Source organism: Gossypium arboreum, chromosome 6, assembly GCF_025698485.1.
Source record: "Gossypium arboreum isolate Shixiya-1 chromosome 6, ASM2569848v2, whole genome shotgun sequence".
Taxonomy (NCBI): domain Eukaryota; kingdom Viridiplantae; phylum Streptophyta; class Magnoliopsida; order Malvales; family Malvaceae; genus Gossypium; species Gossypium arboreum.
In genome coordinates, this window is record NC_069075.1 from 42321600 (window position 1) to 42338250 (window position 16651).

General features: G+C 30.6%; 2 protein-coding genes across 2 annotated transcripts; both read left to right on the plus strand.

Annotated features, from left to right (window-relative positions):
- Window positions 1–8107: 8107 nt before the first annotated feature.
- LOC108485973 (PAP-specific phosphatase HAL2-like) lies at window positions 8108–10780 on the plus strand. Its single transcript, XM_017789808.2, has 3 exons — window positions 8108–8681; window positions 9478–10165; window positions 10259–10780. The coding sequence occupies exons 1-3, from the start codon at window positions 8306–8308 to the stop codon at window positions 10560–10562; spliced, it is 1368 nt and encodes a 455-aa protein (XP_017645297.1). The 5' UTR covers window positions 8108–8305; the 3' UTR covers window positions 10563–10780.
- Window positions 10781–14263: 3483 nt separating this feature from the next.
- LOC108484669 (uncharacterized) lies at window positions 14264–15082 on the plus strand. The gene has a single exon (XM_017788542.2). It carries the CDS (start codon window positions 14416–14418, stop codon window positions 14866–14868), a length of 453 nt encoding a protein of 150 aa, XP_017644031.1. The 5' UTR covers window positions 14264–14415; the 3' UTR covers window positions 14869–15082.
- The last annotated feature ends 1569 nt before the right edge of the window (window positions 15083–16651 follow it).

Here is a 16651-nt window from a genome sequence, read left to right on the forward strand (position 1 = left end):
GATTTTGAACTCGAGATGTGGTCGTTTATCGCGTTGAATGACTTCTCTTCGCAGTTTTCGAGCCAACTTCTCTATTTTTGGTTCAAACTCTAGAGTTCTCAGTTCTGATCTGGTCATAAGGAAAACAAATAGAAGTTAGAAGAATATTTTCAATCCTTGGCAACAACGCCAAAATTTGATTGACGTCGAAAGCACAAAAAATAATTTCTACAATTAAAATAACTTTTAAATAATATTAAATAGTACTAGGGTCGAGTCCACAGGGATTGAATATTATGATCAACTTCCGTGTTTTTCTTGTGAACAGAATTTCGGTCAAGCCGATAATCGTGGCAATAGTTGTGCTCAAGACTCTAAACGGACCTACTGAAAAATAAATTAAATAAATTAAGGGAGTTTTGAAATGACTAGAAAATAAATGAAATAGCATAAATAAACAACTAAATGAATTGAAAATTAAATTAAATTGGGAAATAAATTCAGATTTTGTAAATACAGTTATAAAGCCTTAGCCTTAGACTCAGTAGGTTTCGATTTTTTAATCGGTGCTCGAAAATAAGTTTCTCCTCCAAACAATAAGCTGGTTATAGCAGCTAAGAACGTCTTAACCACTAATTATTCATCTCATAGTTGATCCTGGTATGCCCTGCAAACCAACCCTTACCGATTGTCTAACTGCGATACACGCGTTCGCAATTCAAGACCCTAGAAGCCTTGCGTTATGAAAAACCTAACTTGGATTAACAGCCTCAACTGCGCGGAACGTTTAAATCCGATCACTATCTCCCTTAACTTGTTCACGAAAATCTGAATACAACACGGTGACTCGTCTTCCCAACTGTACGCCAAAACGATTCCAACCCAACGCGCTTTTTAAATTGAAATCGAGTTAACTTTAATGGATGAATTTGTCAATCCCGATATTATGGAGAGATAGTGAATACCGATTTGAAGGATTTTTAGTGCGGATACAATTTCTCATGATTTTTTATCGAAAAAAATACTGGCCTAATTCTAATTTAAATTTAGTGAAGCATGAATTTAATCATGTTTTGGTTGGTTATGGAGTGGATTTGAATGAAAATGGTGGAAGTTGGGAAGGGAAGGGACTTGGTGTAACACCTTTAACCCTTAACTGTCATCGGAATAGGTTTATGAAATATTATCAAACTTTACGAACTATCACACGAGTATTTCACAACATTTAATAAACATTTTAAAAACCATAACACAATTATATTGTCCCTTATAAGAGCTCTTAAGGCCCAAAATACGCTTCAAAAATAAATCGGGACCAAATTAGAAACTCAGAGAATTTTTCATGAAATTTCAAAATTTTCTTATATACAGGGAACACACGCCCGTGTAGTTAGGCCGCATGGCTCGCACGGTCAAGAAACACACCCATTTCTTAGGCCATGTGGGCATTCAATGTGAAGCACATGGCCGTGTCCCAACTCATGTCCTTACCCGTGTAACTCTCTGACTTGAGTCACACGGCTAAGCCACACGCCCGTGTGCTAGGCCATGTGTAAAAACCTGGGCATTCTGTTTTTAGATTTCAAGATACAGGGGACACACTGCCAGTCTACATGCCCATGTGCCAGGCTGTGTGTCACATACGGCTGAGACACACGCCTATGTCTTTGCCCGTGTGGATGAAAATAAGCCATGTTACAGCCTATTTTCTCACCCATTCATGACCTTAACCTACACACTTCAAACTTTACACATATAGACCATATCAAGATCTCTAAAACAACCAATTTCTAACTCTAATATGATCATATTATCACATATATAACCATGAGCTAATTAACATCAAAAATTAACTCAACACTTACATCAACATAATTAAACCATATATACATAAGTTGAATTGGGAGTATAACAAAATATAATTTTTAAATTTTACACAAACCAACTCAACCCTATACATGCCATATAAATTAAAATGTACATTATAAAAACTACCGGAAAAAGCTGGATAGTGTGACTTGATGAGTTGATCCGATCTCCCAACCATACGTTAATCTACAAGAACATTAAACACACAAGTAAGCTTAATGAAGCTTAGTAAGTTCATTGGATTTAAAAGTAAGTCTTACAGGCCATACTATAGTAATTTATTAAACACGCATATCACTATCATTTCCTACCATTCACAATTCCAAATGATGAATTCACTTGATTGAGCTCAGTAACAATAACTTAATATATTCTATCACATTAATTTTTTATGACACTTACCATTCCTTGTCAAATTAGAAAACGTCTTATAGATTTGAGTACAATATTTTTCTTGATGCCATAGTCCAACTATGGTCTTACACAAGTATTGCCATGGCTTGCCATGGTCTTTCACTTGTAGTGTCATAACCCAGTTATGGTCTTTTCATGAAAATGCCATAGCCCAGCTATGGTCTTACATTTAATCATTTCCATGGTCCAACCATGGTCTTTTCCATCAATTCATGTTGTGTTCCAGAACAATTGTATTTAATCATGCATTTCACTTAATTTGAACTTTCAATTCATTTTTTTTCATATTCTTACAATAACCATAATTCCATAATAAATATATGAAATAACACATTATATCATTCTTAAATTAACAAATAATCATAAAATTTTAAACATACGAACTTACCTGGGCTAATTTGTAGAATTTATAATAGTTTAGGGACTATTTTGCTAATTTCTCTTTTCCACGATTATCTATAGGCTCTTGATCTAAAATACGAAATTACTCTTTCACTAGAACATACTTAAATTTTAATTCATCTCACAATTTATACTCCTTAATTTTCAAAATTACAAAATTACCCCAACTTTTACAATTTGTGCACTTTAGTCCTCCACCAATTAGCCCATCATATAAGCTATTTTTTCTCAAATAACATTGTATATAAATATTCTAAGTTATTGCAGTGCCTTTGATTAATAGAATTTAATACCAAACCCTAAGATTTAATCATTTTTACAATTTGGTTCAAAAAATCAATTCCCTTTAAAATCACTTAATAAAACCATCATATAACATAATTAAAGCTTTAAATCCATTTTAATACATCCCAAACATCCTGCACTCATCCATGGTAACTTTCAAAATTTCTAACTAAATCAAAAACTAATGAAACAGATAGTTGGACGTAATTGTAAAAGTCTTAAAAACACAAAAATTTCATGAAAGGAACAAGAACTGACTCACATGAAGTGAAAATATGAAAACTCAGCTTCTTGAAGACCTCCTATGGCTGATTTTGGCTGATAATTGTGAAGAAATGTCTAGATTTCTTCTAATCTTCCTTTTTAACCAATTAAATTTTATTTTTATTTCCAACTTTACACTTAGATCACCTAACCCTTTGAGTTTTTTCTTCTCCTGCCATTTCAGCCATTCATTTTGTGGCATTTTGTCCCTTTATTCCTTCCTTATTCATCACTTAAGCTATTTAACCCTTATTTCTCTAATTAACAAGTTTTGCACCTTTTACAATTTAGTCCTTTTAAATCAATTAACTACCAAAACATTAAAATTTTCTAACGAAACTTTAGTACTAACTTAATGACACTCTGTAAATATTTATAAAAATATTTACGGCTTGATTTATAAAATCGAGGTCACGATACCTCGTTTTCTAAACCCATATCTAAATAAATTCTTATAATACACAAATTGCTATTTCAAAAATTCTCCAAAAATCATTTTTGACTTGTAAATATTAAATAATAAAATTTATGAGCTCACTCGTAGGATTTGGTGGTCTCAAACCACTGTTTCTGACACCACTGAAAATTGGGCTGTTACACTTGGAAAATAATTAAACAACTTTGCAAAGAAACAATGAAATGGAAATGGAATAGCAGTATGCTACTGACGCATGAAATTGAAAGGGAATAAATAATTCTATTCAATTCCAGGTGAATTCAAGTGTGATTTTTCAAGTGTACCATACTACCTATTTATACATAAACCAGATACTAATATTAGGCTAGTTCCACATATCCACTAATTACATGAAATGATATCAGATTTTATTTTCTAAATTTAGCTTTTACAAGGTCAAAATTCTAGCTAGCCCCTCAAATGTCCCACATTTACGATTCGACTCCTCTTCTATTTCCCATGCTTCAATTTAATCCCTTCTTTGCTTGTCTTTGATTTAAAGCACCTAAATTTCGTCCCTGTCAATATTTAAACACAAATTCACCAATTAGCAAGAACTAATTCAAGAACAAGTCAATTTAAGCACGAAAAATATTAAAATGAACAAGCTATCACTTGGTAAAGAAGATATATTCAATCATTCACATTCATCATTACTTAGTGTGATTGAATGAACTTTTGGTATTTTGAAAGAAAAAAAGGGTCATTTTAAGGGATGTGTGAAGTTATAGCTTTGAAAAGCAAATGATGATCGTTGTTACTACAATGGTAATACACAATTTTATCTGAAAACATGTTGGTCGAAATGATGTAGATTTTATGGAATATGGAAATGTTTACAGAGCATATAAGATTATTATTAATCCAGAAGATGTGCATGATGAGAAAAGTGGTGATGATGATGGCGGTAGTGGTGGTGGTAGTGAATCAAATAATTCAAGTGGTTTTAAAATGGAATTAACAAGAGATGTTATAGCTTCTAATTTAATGAATTCACTTTAAATTGTAAATGTTAATGTAAAACTTTTAGAATTTAAATTTGGTATATAAATATTATTCCTTTTGAAACATTAATCCAAATACATGTAATACTTTAATTTGTTAGGTTTATGTTTTCTATGTTATGTTAATATCTAATATTGATTATATATTCAATTACATTTTAAAATAAAATAATACAAATGTGTTAAAATCATTAATTAAAAATAAAAAGTATTTTTAAAATAATACAATTATCTAATTACAAATATTTAATGGTTTTATTTAAATATTTAAAATATAGTTTATATATTCTAATTAAATTTTATAAATAATTAATATTAATGACTTAGAAATATTTAAATTTAATATTTCATATATTAAAAATATTAACAATAAGTTATAATAAATCATTTTTATATTCTTGCTAAAATATCATAATATTAACTAATTTGAACATTATTTAAATGTCTATTTGTTACCTTATAATACCATGCCTAAAATGGATATTTTATTTCTCAAAAGCACTTTTTGACAACACTTTTTAAAAATACTTTTCAAAAACAATGCTAAACTAGCCTCAAGACAAGTGCACCTATCAATTAATAGTATAGCTATGATAAGTACATATATCGTTCCCTCAAGGACTACAATTACTAGTAATTATCACCTTTTTAGTATTTAACCTAACATTTTAAAGGGTCAATTAAAATTTAAAATAAACTATCTAAATTAACTAATGAACGCACCAAAGAATAAAGCACAAACACAGTCAAATAGCAACCAAGTGACAAAATAATACCTAAATAAGAATCCACCTAGATTTCATCTATAATTCTCAATCTAATTTATGCAACTTCTTTTCTTAGTTTTTCTATCCGTAGAAATTCCTAATTTATGCTAATATCTCTTTCGAGCAAAAGAGCAACTAACTCTAGGTTGATTTTTCTTTATAATTAAAACCCTTATTATTGCATTAATTCGCTTTATGAATCCCCTTATTAGATTTGACTATAATCTAGTAGATTTATATTGTCCTATTTATAGGATTACATGCAATTCCATTCAATAATGCATGATCTAATATCAAGAAGGGTTTATTCAACCTTAGACTTAAGCACATCGAACATAGATCAACACTGTAGAATTATCAACCCAAGAACAATTAAGTATTTCATAATTGAAAACAAAGAAACTAAGGTTTTATTGCATAAAACTAGAAATCAAACAATAAAATCCATCTTAGGATTTATCTCCCCTAGGTATTAAGAAAATTAGTTCATACTTACAAAAGTAAACACCAAAAATACAATACAACCACCAAAATAAAAGAAAACCATGATAACTCCCTTGAAAATCAACTTGGACTCTTGAATCCTAATGAAAAATTGCTTAGAAATCGGTTTCAATAGTATTCGTTGGGTAATTTTTGTGCTATCTCTTGATGGTTGCCTATTCCCTCATTTATGTCCTTATTTATACCTTTTAAAGTGTCAAAAAACCTAAAAATTGCAACTTTCAGTTGTTAGTGCACATGGGTCCCAAGATCAACATGCCCTAGACACACGGTAGCTTGGATTGCCCGTGTGAAACTTTGTTGCATGTGTACAACTTTTGGAATACTCCAATCAGGGACGAAGCTAGAAAATTTTTTTAGGGGGCCGAAATAAAATTTTAATTTCTAATAGTTTGTATCTTTATAATTTTTAAAAGGTTAAATCAATTTTTTTATAATTTTAGGGGGGCAAAATGAAATATTACCTTTACAAATTTAATTTTTTAAATTTTCTAAAGGGCATAAATAGTAATTTTCTATTTTAGGAGGCCGGGGCCTCTATCCGCCCCCCTAAATTTGCCTCTGGCTCCAATGTTCTAATTTCCATTGTTTTTCACTCATGTTGTTCCCAAATGCCCTATTAAGCATCAACACATGAATATTAAGACTATATAATTCATAATTAATGTCACATAATCACCTAAAAATGCACAAAGAATGAGGCTAAATTTTGTTACTTTTGACACTTATCAGTTTTTAGAATCAGACTGATGGTCGAACCAATCAGGCTACAAGTATGCCAGTTTGACTGGTATGTCCAGTTCAATTAAATAAAACATTGAAAAAAAATCAGTTCAACCGTTTGATTCCCAAGTCAACTGATCTAATGGCTTTCTTTGGACAAATAACCTTATTGATTTCAATCTAATTATTTTGATCAATCCTATCCTAATCAAGTTTTCATGGTCTTTTTAAAATTCCTATAAGTTTATATCAAATTTATTATTTTAATATTTGTATTTTTATGATTTTTGTATAGTTATGCATTTTTAAATATGTTATATTAATTTTATAAAAATTAATGATTTATTAGATAATTTGTATTTTATAATATTGATAAGTTTGTATTATTTTTATAAGTTTACATAAAATTTAATATTTATAAATTTCTATTCTTTTATAAATTTTTTTAATGATTTTTAATTATTCTTATAACAAAATATTAGATTAAAATAAAAGTTATCATATGTTACTTGTATGATTGGTCTATTAATTCATTTTAACAATTAACGTAATCAATGACTAAAATTATTAACGCCATGGTTGAATTAAAATTTGTTTTTAACAAGAATTTAATATTTTGACTATCTATGAATAGATTTTTGACATATAATTGTTTTTTTTAATACAGCTGAGGTTGAATAAAATTGAAGTTTGGATTTCAAAATAAATGTGTGAAGCATTTAAGTTGAATTAAATATTAAAAAAAAATGTTACCGCTTAAGCCTATCTTTTATCAACACCACTTAGATTAACTTCAAACGTATTGATGAAATCATGATGACCCCCAAAAGCAAAGAATTATTGCCCTGGTATTTAAGAGTACTAACGTTGATAACGCTTGCAAGCTTCTACCTTGGGATGATAGACCACCAATATCAAGAGAGACCCATCCATGATGCTAATCACCATTTAACGCCTTCTTTATCATTACTTTAAGCTCAATTAATGAGGAAAACTGAGAAGGAAACATTTACTGACGAATGCAGTGGAAACTATTCAAAATCAAAGCTGCTGCTCTCCATTACTACAACACCCTGTTTCTCCATTACTTTTGACACAAAACAGGATCATCCCCTAGTAAGACAACACTCTGGATGGCACTCAAATCAGGGTTTTCCACCCCTTCACTTTTTTTGGATTTAAAATTGAAGTCTAGTTATTATCCTTCCTTAAAATTAGTTTTATTAAATTTATCAATTAATATTTTAAAATTTAAAAAAAATATTAAAATTATTAATGTATTAATGACATTAATTAATTATTGTCGAAAAAATTATATATAATCATGTAACATTTTGATAAAAAGAAGATATTAAAAGTTAAAATATAAATATTAAATGTGAGAATAATCAAGATGGTTAAAGAGAAGAGAGAGATGTGAATGCAGACTTTTGGTTTATATATAGTGTTATTGGTTCTGAGTTGAAAATCTCATTGCAATGAGAGATTGAGATATTATATGCAGAAATTTACACCCAACCTGAGTGTAATTTGTCTCACAATTACAATAAACCATTATCTGTTTTATTTGTTTTTATATTTATAGGTCTCCTCAACGCAAAACAAAGAAGAGAGCGAGAGTATCTAATCATTTCCAAATGCCTTTAAATTGCTCAACCCTTGGTTTCAGAGTCCCCCATCTCCTGCCACAAACCAACTACATAGCTTCCACTACCTACGTGGGAAGCTGCTTCCCTACGCATAGGACAAAAACCCACCCACACAACTTCCACATTGTTTCTCAGTTAAAGTCTAACCAAAACTTCTCTTCTTCTTCTTCTTCTTCTTCTTCTTCTTCCTCAGTAATGGAAGAGCAGAGAGAGCTTGTTGTTTCACCAGCTCAAGCACAAGAAGCATATGCCAAGGAATTGGATGTCGCTATCAGGGCTGTTCAAATGGCCTCTTCTCTCTCTCTCAATCTTCAACACACTTCACTTCATTCCAAACATCACAACTCTCTTCTCACTCTGCCAGGTACATCAATCACCTTTTCTTTCCTTTTAACTCTGCATCTTGGGTGGTTAAATGTAACCCAGAACGTGGATACTTCCAGTACAAGGTACAAAGAACTAAAATACCATTCACTATTTCTATAACATGTAATTTTCGATCTATTTAGCAAGAATGAAATACGATTTATTGGACATAAAATTTTGGGGAATTTGCGCATATAGTTTGTGTTTATGTGAACCCAATTTTACATAAATAAATTTCGAAATTTGTCAAGTTTTACTTTATACTTTTATATTATATTAAATGCTGATACAATCAGATTTACAAATTTGGATCACTAGTGTTTCTATGTACCAATTCGAAGTTAATGATTTTTAGTACAAGCTGAAATTGATATATGAGGATAATTGCTGCGTTGCCAATGTTTTGTTGACAAATAAGGGGTCATGAAAAGGATTTGATGCCTACAGTTAAAATGCTGACCACATCTCTCATTTAATTGGGCCTTAAAATTTTGAGTGGGAGAAACTATTCCTGGTCACCCATTACGTGTAGAGCAATGCCTGAGAATGGAGAGATCAGTAGGTCCATTAACATACCCTAACTTCAATCCCATAACAAATTGATGGCCATTCAATGAAGCACTATGTTACTCGTATTTGGATGGATACATGTCTAACATGAGTTTATTAAACTTTTTTCCAACTATTTTTTCATCTGCTTGAAGATCCTTGGAAAGTCATATCCCCACACTTCTATTTCCTTGCTTATGCTTGCAAAATCCATCTTAGATTAACCAAAGATTCCTACTTTCTAGATTGGAGCGTTCATGCAGCGGTAAGCTGGATACTTTCTGAATCCTTCGGCTGCCAAAATGTGTCTATTCTTGGCAACAAAGATGTTCAAAGCCTCTCTAAAGCTGATGCAGCTGACCTGCTAGATGCTGTGGTAAAAACAGTCAACGATTGTCTAGCTGAGGCACCTCATTTTGGGCTTAAGGGTCCTGAAACGCCGCTCAGGAGTTTGGATGTACTCGAAGCTATTAGTCGCTGCAATTCATCAGGAGGTCCTACTGGAAGATTTTGGGCACTTGGCCACCTTGATGGTACATTCGGGTTTGTACGTGATGATCAATATGCTGTTGCTTTAGCATTGATAGAGGATGGGGAAGTTGTTCTTGGTGTTCTTGGTTGCCCAAATTATCCAATGAAGAAGGAATGGCTAACGTATCATCACCGCTATCACCGGATCCTATCTAAACTCACCCCACCAACATCCAACTCGTGGGATAAAGGTTGTGTAATTCATGCAAGGAAAGGCAGTGGTGAGGCTTGGATACAACCTATACACCAGAAGAATAAGCTAGTACCATGGGCAAACTCTGCAATACGGGTTCAAGTATCCTCGATCGATAATCCGGCATTGGCTACATTTTGTGAACCAATTGACAAGTTAAATTCAACCCATTCCTTTACAGCAGGATTAGCTCACAGTGTTGGCCTTAGGTGCATACATATATTTTTCATGTTTGATCTCATTAGCATATACAAACTTCATATGCATAACAAAAACTACGATCATCCATATTGCCAATGCAGGAAGCAACCGCTGCGTGTGTACAGCATGGTGAAATATGCAGCCATTGCTCGAGGGGATGCCGAAATATTTATGAAGTTCGCAAGGACCGGGAGCAAAGAGAAGATATGGGATCATGCAGCTGGTGTTATTATCATACAGGAAGCTGGTGGTGTTGTAACAGATGCAGGGGGATCTCCGCTGGACTTTTCGAAAGGTATGTTCTTAGAAGGTGTGGATCGAGGTATAATCGCTAGTGCCGGAGCTAAACTACATGAAGAAATCATCACTGGCATTGATGCGAGCTGGAACTCCTCCAATCTATGATCAATTTTACATTGCATATAAATGTTAAGTTATGAAATGGTTGTGTATATAAATGTTATGAGATTGCATTATCCAATAAGTTTGGTTTTTATCTTAAGTTGTAATAATAACTCTGTACAGAAAGGGCTGTGCATATGATCGCTTTTAGTAAGTGCCATTGTAAGTTGGAGATTCAAGTCTTCATATTTTGTATTATAAAAAATAAAGGTTGTTTTCCAGTGTTCTTCTATCATTTTTGCTTATAAGTAAAAAGAAAAATGGATTAAAATTTAAAAGATAGAGGTTAATAGCAGAAGAATGTAATTAAAAAATATGAATGGGGGTCGTTTTCAACAAAATTATCCAAAAATAAAATGGGTGATTTTGAGCCACAAACTAAAAGACTTTACGAGGATAAGTGTAACATGAATGCGCTCTTGCTAAAATAACCACTCATTTATCATTTATGAGACGGCATATGCTACTTAGCTCATGTTTATACTAAGGAAAACAAATGTTTGAGGGAACCCAAAGTTTGAAAAAGACATTGGCATGCATCTCCCCACCTAATCTTGATTCAATATGTGTCCAGCAAACACTCAAACATTTTGTCACTTTTTTTTTTTTTTTCCAAACAAATTTAATTAGCCCCCACCAGGTATCTTTGATTGCAATGGGCTAACCCCATTCATTTTATATATATATATATATATATATATAATCGATTAGGAAAATTAGTGATAATTATAATAATAGAGTTATTTTTATTAAATTTAATATTTTAGTTTAATTTCGTTTTGATTTGAATTGATCAATAGTTAAAACCTTTGTTAAACACATGTTTGGTGAGAGTTTAAACCGCGTTACCCCTATCTTCTACCTCTAATATTGTATCAAAAATATATTTTAGTTTAATTTTAAAGTTCGATTTTATATTAGATTATATGATTTTTATTATTATTATTTATGCATTAGTATTACTTTAAAAGCATCTCTTAAAACATAGGCTCGCTTGAGCACGCGTAAAACACATCTTTAAAATAATAGCTTAAAAATATCTTGAAAACAGAGGTTTGAAGGAAGCTTATTTTTAGAACTTAGTATCAATTAGAGTGTACAAAAAAAAAAAAATGAGAACAAAAATAAAAGTGCAAGCAATAAAAAAGTAATAGGATGATGGAAAAAAGTGAGGGAACAAGGAATTTGAAAGAAAAGAAGAAAATGGTAGGGTATTTTAAAAAGAAAAATATGGTAGTTTTTTTAAATAAAAAAAAAAAAAAGGAAAGAAGCTAATAGTTGGAATTGCAACAAAATAATTTTCATCTCCAAAACCAGTAGCAGAGAGGGACAGGGGGAGGTTAGAGGGATGGGTAGGGGATTTCCAAATTACGATGAATATTTATAAAGTTTGAGGGAATTTTTTTTAAATTATGATTAAATTGATATAATATGTAAAATTTAAGAGTTAAATTTGTTATTTTATTATTTTTTAATTGGTACTTCAGTTTGTTGTTTTTGATTCTACCGAAAGCTACTGAAATGACTAAACTATATAATGTGAGTGCTTAAATTGTAAACTTTTTATTTTTGTGGCTAAAATAATTTTTTCATGATTGGATGATTATCTATATAGTTTAGCTATAAAACATTAAATACATCATAATATAGATAATATATATATTAAATTGTGTATGCGTCAAATTTTAAATTTATTATTTTTAAATGTGTGGGTATAAACAGATTGGATTATTGATTTATAAATATAGGAAAATTTAGATAAAATTTGAAATTTATATTTAAAATAAAATTAAACTTAAAAGCAAATATATGTAAACTTGATACCATATATAAACCTGATCAAGTAGGTGGTATGAACCAATTTTAAGTTTGGTTTGATAAATTTTAATATTAATCTCTAAATTCTTATTATATTTGTTTTTTATTTTATACAATATTTAGAATTATTCATATCTCTTTCCAACACTTAAATAGGAGGATAATATGTTTCAGCACGTTTAAACTCACATCCTTTTATATTGACAACAATGTTAATATTAATCGAACTAAAATTTAATAGACGAGTTGAATATTATAATTTGTGATTAAGTGGGGGATTCTTGGAGCAAAAACAGCAGCTATTGTAATAAAGTGGGTGGAGAAAATGAGTTAGTTGGCGTATGTATAAAAATGTCAAATATAGGAACCATGTGCGGTCCTCCGATGGTATTCAATGATTTGAATCAAACTTGGTGAATTAGCGTGCCTTAAAAATATCATTAACAAATCAGGTTTCAATGAGCTGCCATTCACCATCTTCCAATACAAAATGCACCCAAAAAAAACCATGGACCCATTTTCATAAACATCTAAATCCATGGTATGAAAATGGAAAAGATGCAATGCCAAGTAGCCTAATTATGGCATTTAGTCACCCACAAAATTATACTAATAATACATCATTTTATATATTGATTATGGTTTAAAAAATATGGGAATCATATAACTTTCCTAAAAATATTATATGAAAATTAAATGAACTCTCAATTTGATTTGGACTAAATCAGAAATTTTATGCATACCAAATTTTGCGTTTATGTTAAGGTGGTGATGGTCAATTATAGATTACCTAGTTGATTCTAAAGTATTTAGATCTATGGAGTTGATTTTGGGACTAATCCTAAATTAGAAAGAATTAATGGGTTACTCAAAATTACATCTAAGCTTGTTAATTATTTATTTATGTTTGTATATTAAATTAAATAATCGAAAATCAACCAAATTCTGAAACCCATTTACGTTCATTTAACTTTAATTAACCAATATAAACATAATTTAAGTCTAAAAGTAAATATCAACATAATCTTGAAAATCGTAAGAAACCTCAAAAACAAATCTCAACATAGATTTGTTTGTTCAAGCTGGATCATTATAGTAATAATTGAATTTTAGACTTAAGATCAATCATACTTAAACCACACAAGTTATTGTTATTAAACTAATATTCCTTCTATATATACTTTCTTTTATGTAATATAAATTATTCATTTAAAATTTTGTTTGACGGAGTGGAAAGATAATTGGGAGGATGGAAAATTGAATCAGTAAAAATTAAAATGATGATATATATATATATATATATATATATATATATATTTAATTGTGGTGGGTAGGAAAAATAGAAAATTGAAAAGAAAAATTATTTTTATTTTTATGCATTGCTTGGTAGAGTTGAAAAATAAAAAATATTTAAAAATTATATAATTTAAAATGATTAATTTTTATACATTAAGATGTAAAATAATAATTTCTCATATTTTATAAGCATACTTTTAAATTTATTTTCTTTCCCACTTTTTATCCTTTTTACTTTTCACACAATCAAACACATCTTAAAATCTAAACTCAATGAAATTCTGAATTGGGAACCGATCGGAAGTTGATGCATTAATGGCATGTTTGAGACATTGCAAGAAATTTAATGTTTTGTTGTTGTGTTGAGTAGAATCCCATAAATTTCTTTTATTGCTGACAGGTAATATTTGGTGTGGGAGGGGTACTTCATAGTACCATATAGTATCATCTCCTTCCAATTCTTAATAGATTATATATTTGTATTTGATATCTCTCTAATAACTCTATAAAAAAAAAGTGGGTATGGTTGGATTAAAATAGTAATTAAGCTAAGATTAAGGAGAGAGAGTTTGATAAGATATATAAGATAGGGTCATAATTGTGCCCAACCTACTCAACTGTCTCTACAACTCTCTCTCTCTCTCTCTTTCCGCTGCATAAATGTCGTCTCTTCTTTAAATATCTCCTTTTATTCTCTCCCAAAAGAGGAAAATTGAAACTACAAGCAAAATCCTCTCAAAGAATGATGAACACCACCAAAAGCACCTTCATCTTGGCTATTCTTATGATGGCAGCAGCTTCAGTATGCGCAGCCACCGGGCCTGATTTTTTCGATCCCTTTTCATCATCGTCCGATCAAAAGCTCAAGACCCACCAGAACCAAGTTGGTGGGGATGATGGGTTCTACGGACCAGACGATTTTGATATTCCAGGGTTTGAAAAAGGGTGGGGAAACGGGATCATGGGTGGTGGTTACGGTGGTGGGTTCGGGGGTCCGAGTGGAAGTTTCTCCAAAGGTGGCATCGTTAGGCCTAGTGTTGTTTGTAAAGAAAAGGGTCCTTGTTACAACAAGAAGCTGACCTGCCCTGCTAAGTGCTTCACCTCATTTAGCCGTTCAGGGAAAGGGTATGGCGTGGGTGGCGGTGGTGGTGGGTGCAGCATGGATTGTAAGGAAAAATGTATTGCTTATTGTTAAGAGGGTGATATAAACATATTAAAAATGAGTAGCCCTAGTTGTTAAACCATGTATGATTTTATATGATCAGATGCATGGAGTTTATAATTAAAAATCATAATATTTATGTGGTTGTAGATTTGGAGATTGAGTTTTTCTACTTTACTGCTGGGATATAAACTATGGTGTTAGTTTAAATAAATAAAGGAAATATATGAGAGAATATGGTTGTAAATTCTCATTCTTTTTCTTTTTTCTTTTTAATTTCTGTAAATATATTGAAGGTAGTGTTGATGTGTCTATGTATGAGTAAAATTACACCGGCGGTATTGATGTCCTCCATGAATGAACAAGGTTTCAGGATAGATTAGTTCAGTAACGATGGAAAATGTTCATCAAATTCTGCTTCCTTCCTTCGTTATATAGTTTATGATTATAGGAGACAGAAAATATATATAAAACATGATAAGAATATCTATATAATTATTTACAATTCAAGAAAAATTAATAAAAATTGGATTACACTTAATATTCTTAATTTGATTTATTTATTTATTTATTTCTCATAATTTAAATTATTTTTTATTTCATACATATTGCATATGTGTACTTTTATTATTATGTGGTACACTATACCTAAAGTCATTAAACTATAATAAATTTATGTTTTGAAAAAGTTACAAAAATGATCATTGAATTATTTAAAAGCTTTCATTTAAATCATCGGATTGTTTAAATCATTATTGTATAGGCTTCTTTGTTTGCACTGCCTGTACTGATTAAAATTTCTCCTTCCTCTTGTCTTCTATAGTTATTTTTTTTTATGAAACAAATTTGAATATCACGAATCTACAATTTAAAATTCAAATAACTTTCTTCACTGATTTCCAACATTGATTGTGAGATCGACTTGGATCTAGGATACATTTTTTTACTTGTTGATGGGTATTGATCTACCATATCAATTGTCGAAGCATCACTTGGAGCTTACTAGCCAAACTTTAAAAAAAATTAACAACTGAGTGACTTAAATAAAAACTTTCTAATAGTTCAATGACTTAAATAAAAACTTTTGAATAGTTTAATAGTCAATTTGTAATTTTTAAAAGTTGAATAACCAAAATAAAATTTTTTTTTATTTTCGAATTTTATATTCCATGATTTTTAAACTTGAATAAATGATTTGAACAGGTGTGAGATTACGGATATGAGTTTTTTAGGGGTTCCATCGTTTCTTTAATTGGTGGTTTTACTTGAAAGTAAATAGGGTTACTTATTAGGGTGGTCATGAGTTTGCGTGAAATAGAATGTTAATGAAAATATATACAAGGATGATTCTATTTTTATGTTTAATTGACTAATACCATAAGAAGTCCTACTTCATACCATGGTAAAAAATAAAACTAAATATATATAATATTTTGTGATAAGCAATATTCTTGAACTTGTATTCTAAAATAATTTCACACTGAATTCATGATGATGGTAGAAAGTGGAGATATTCAAAAACCAGCTGCTTACAAAAATAGGAGGAGGGATGAAGAAAACGTTAATGCTTAGATTTAGACCAAAGGTAGCCTCAACTTAAGAAGAAGAAGTCGTCAAAGGAAAATGATGGGTGGGATTTGAAACTGTTCTTTTTTCCTTCCATCAATTCAGTGGGTGGAAGCAATGGATTCATGGTCCCGCCTAGGTTTAACGTTTCATATATTTTGCGCTGTTCAATTCTCCAAATTACGCCTATATAATTTAATACAAATCTGCTCGTATTGGTAAAACAATTAAAGAGGTTCTTCTATTAGAA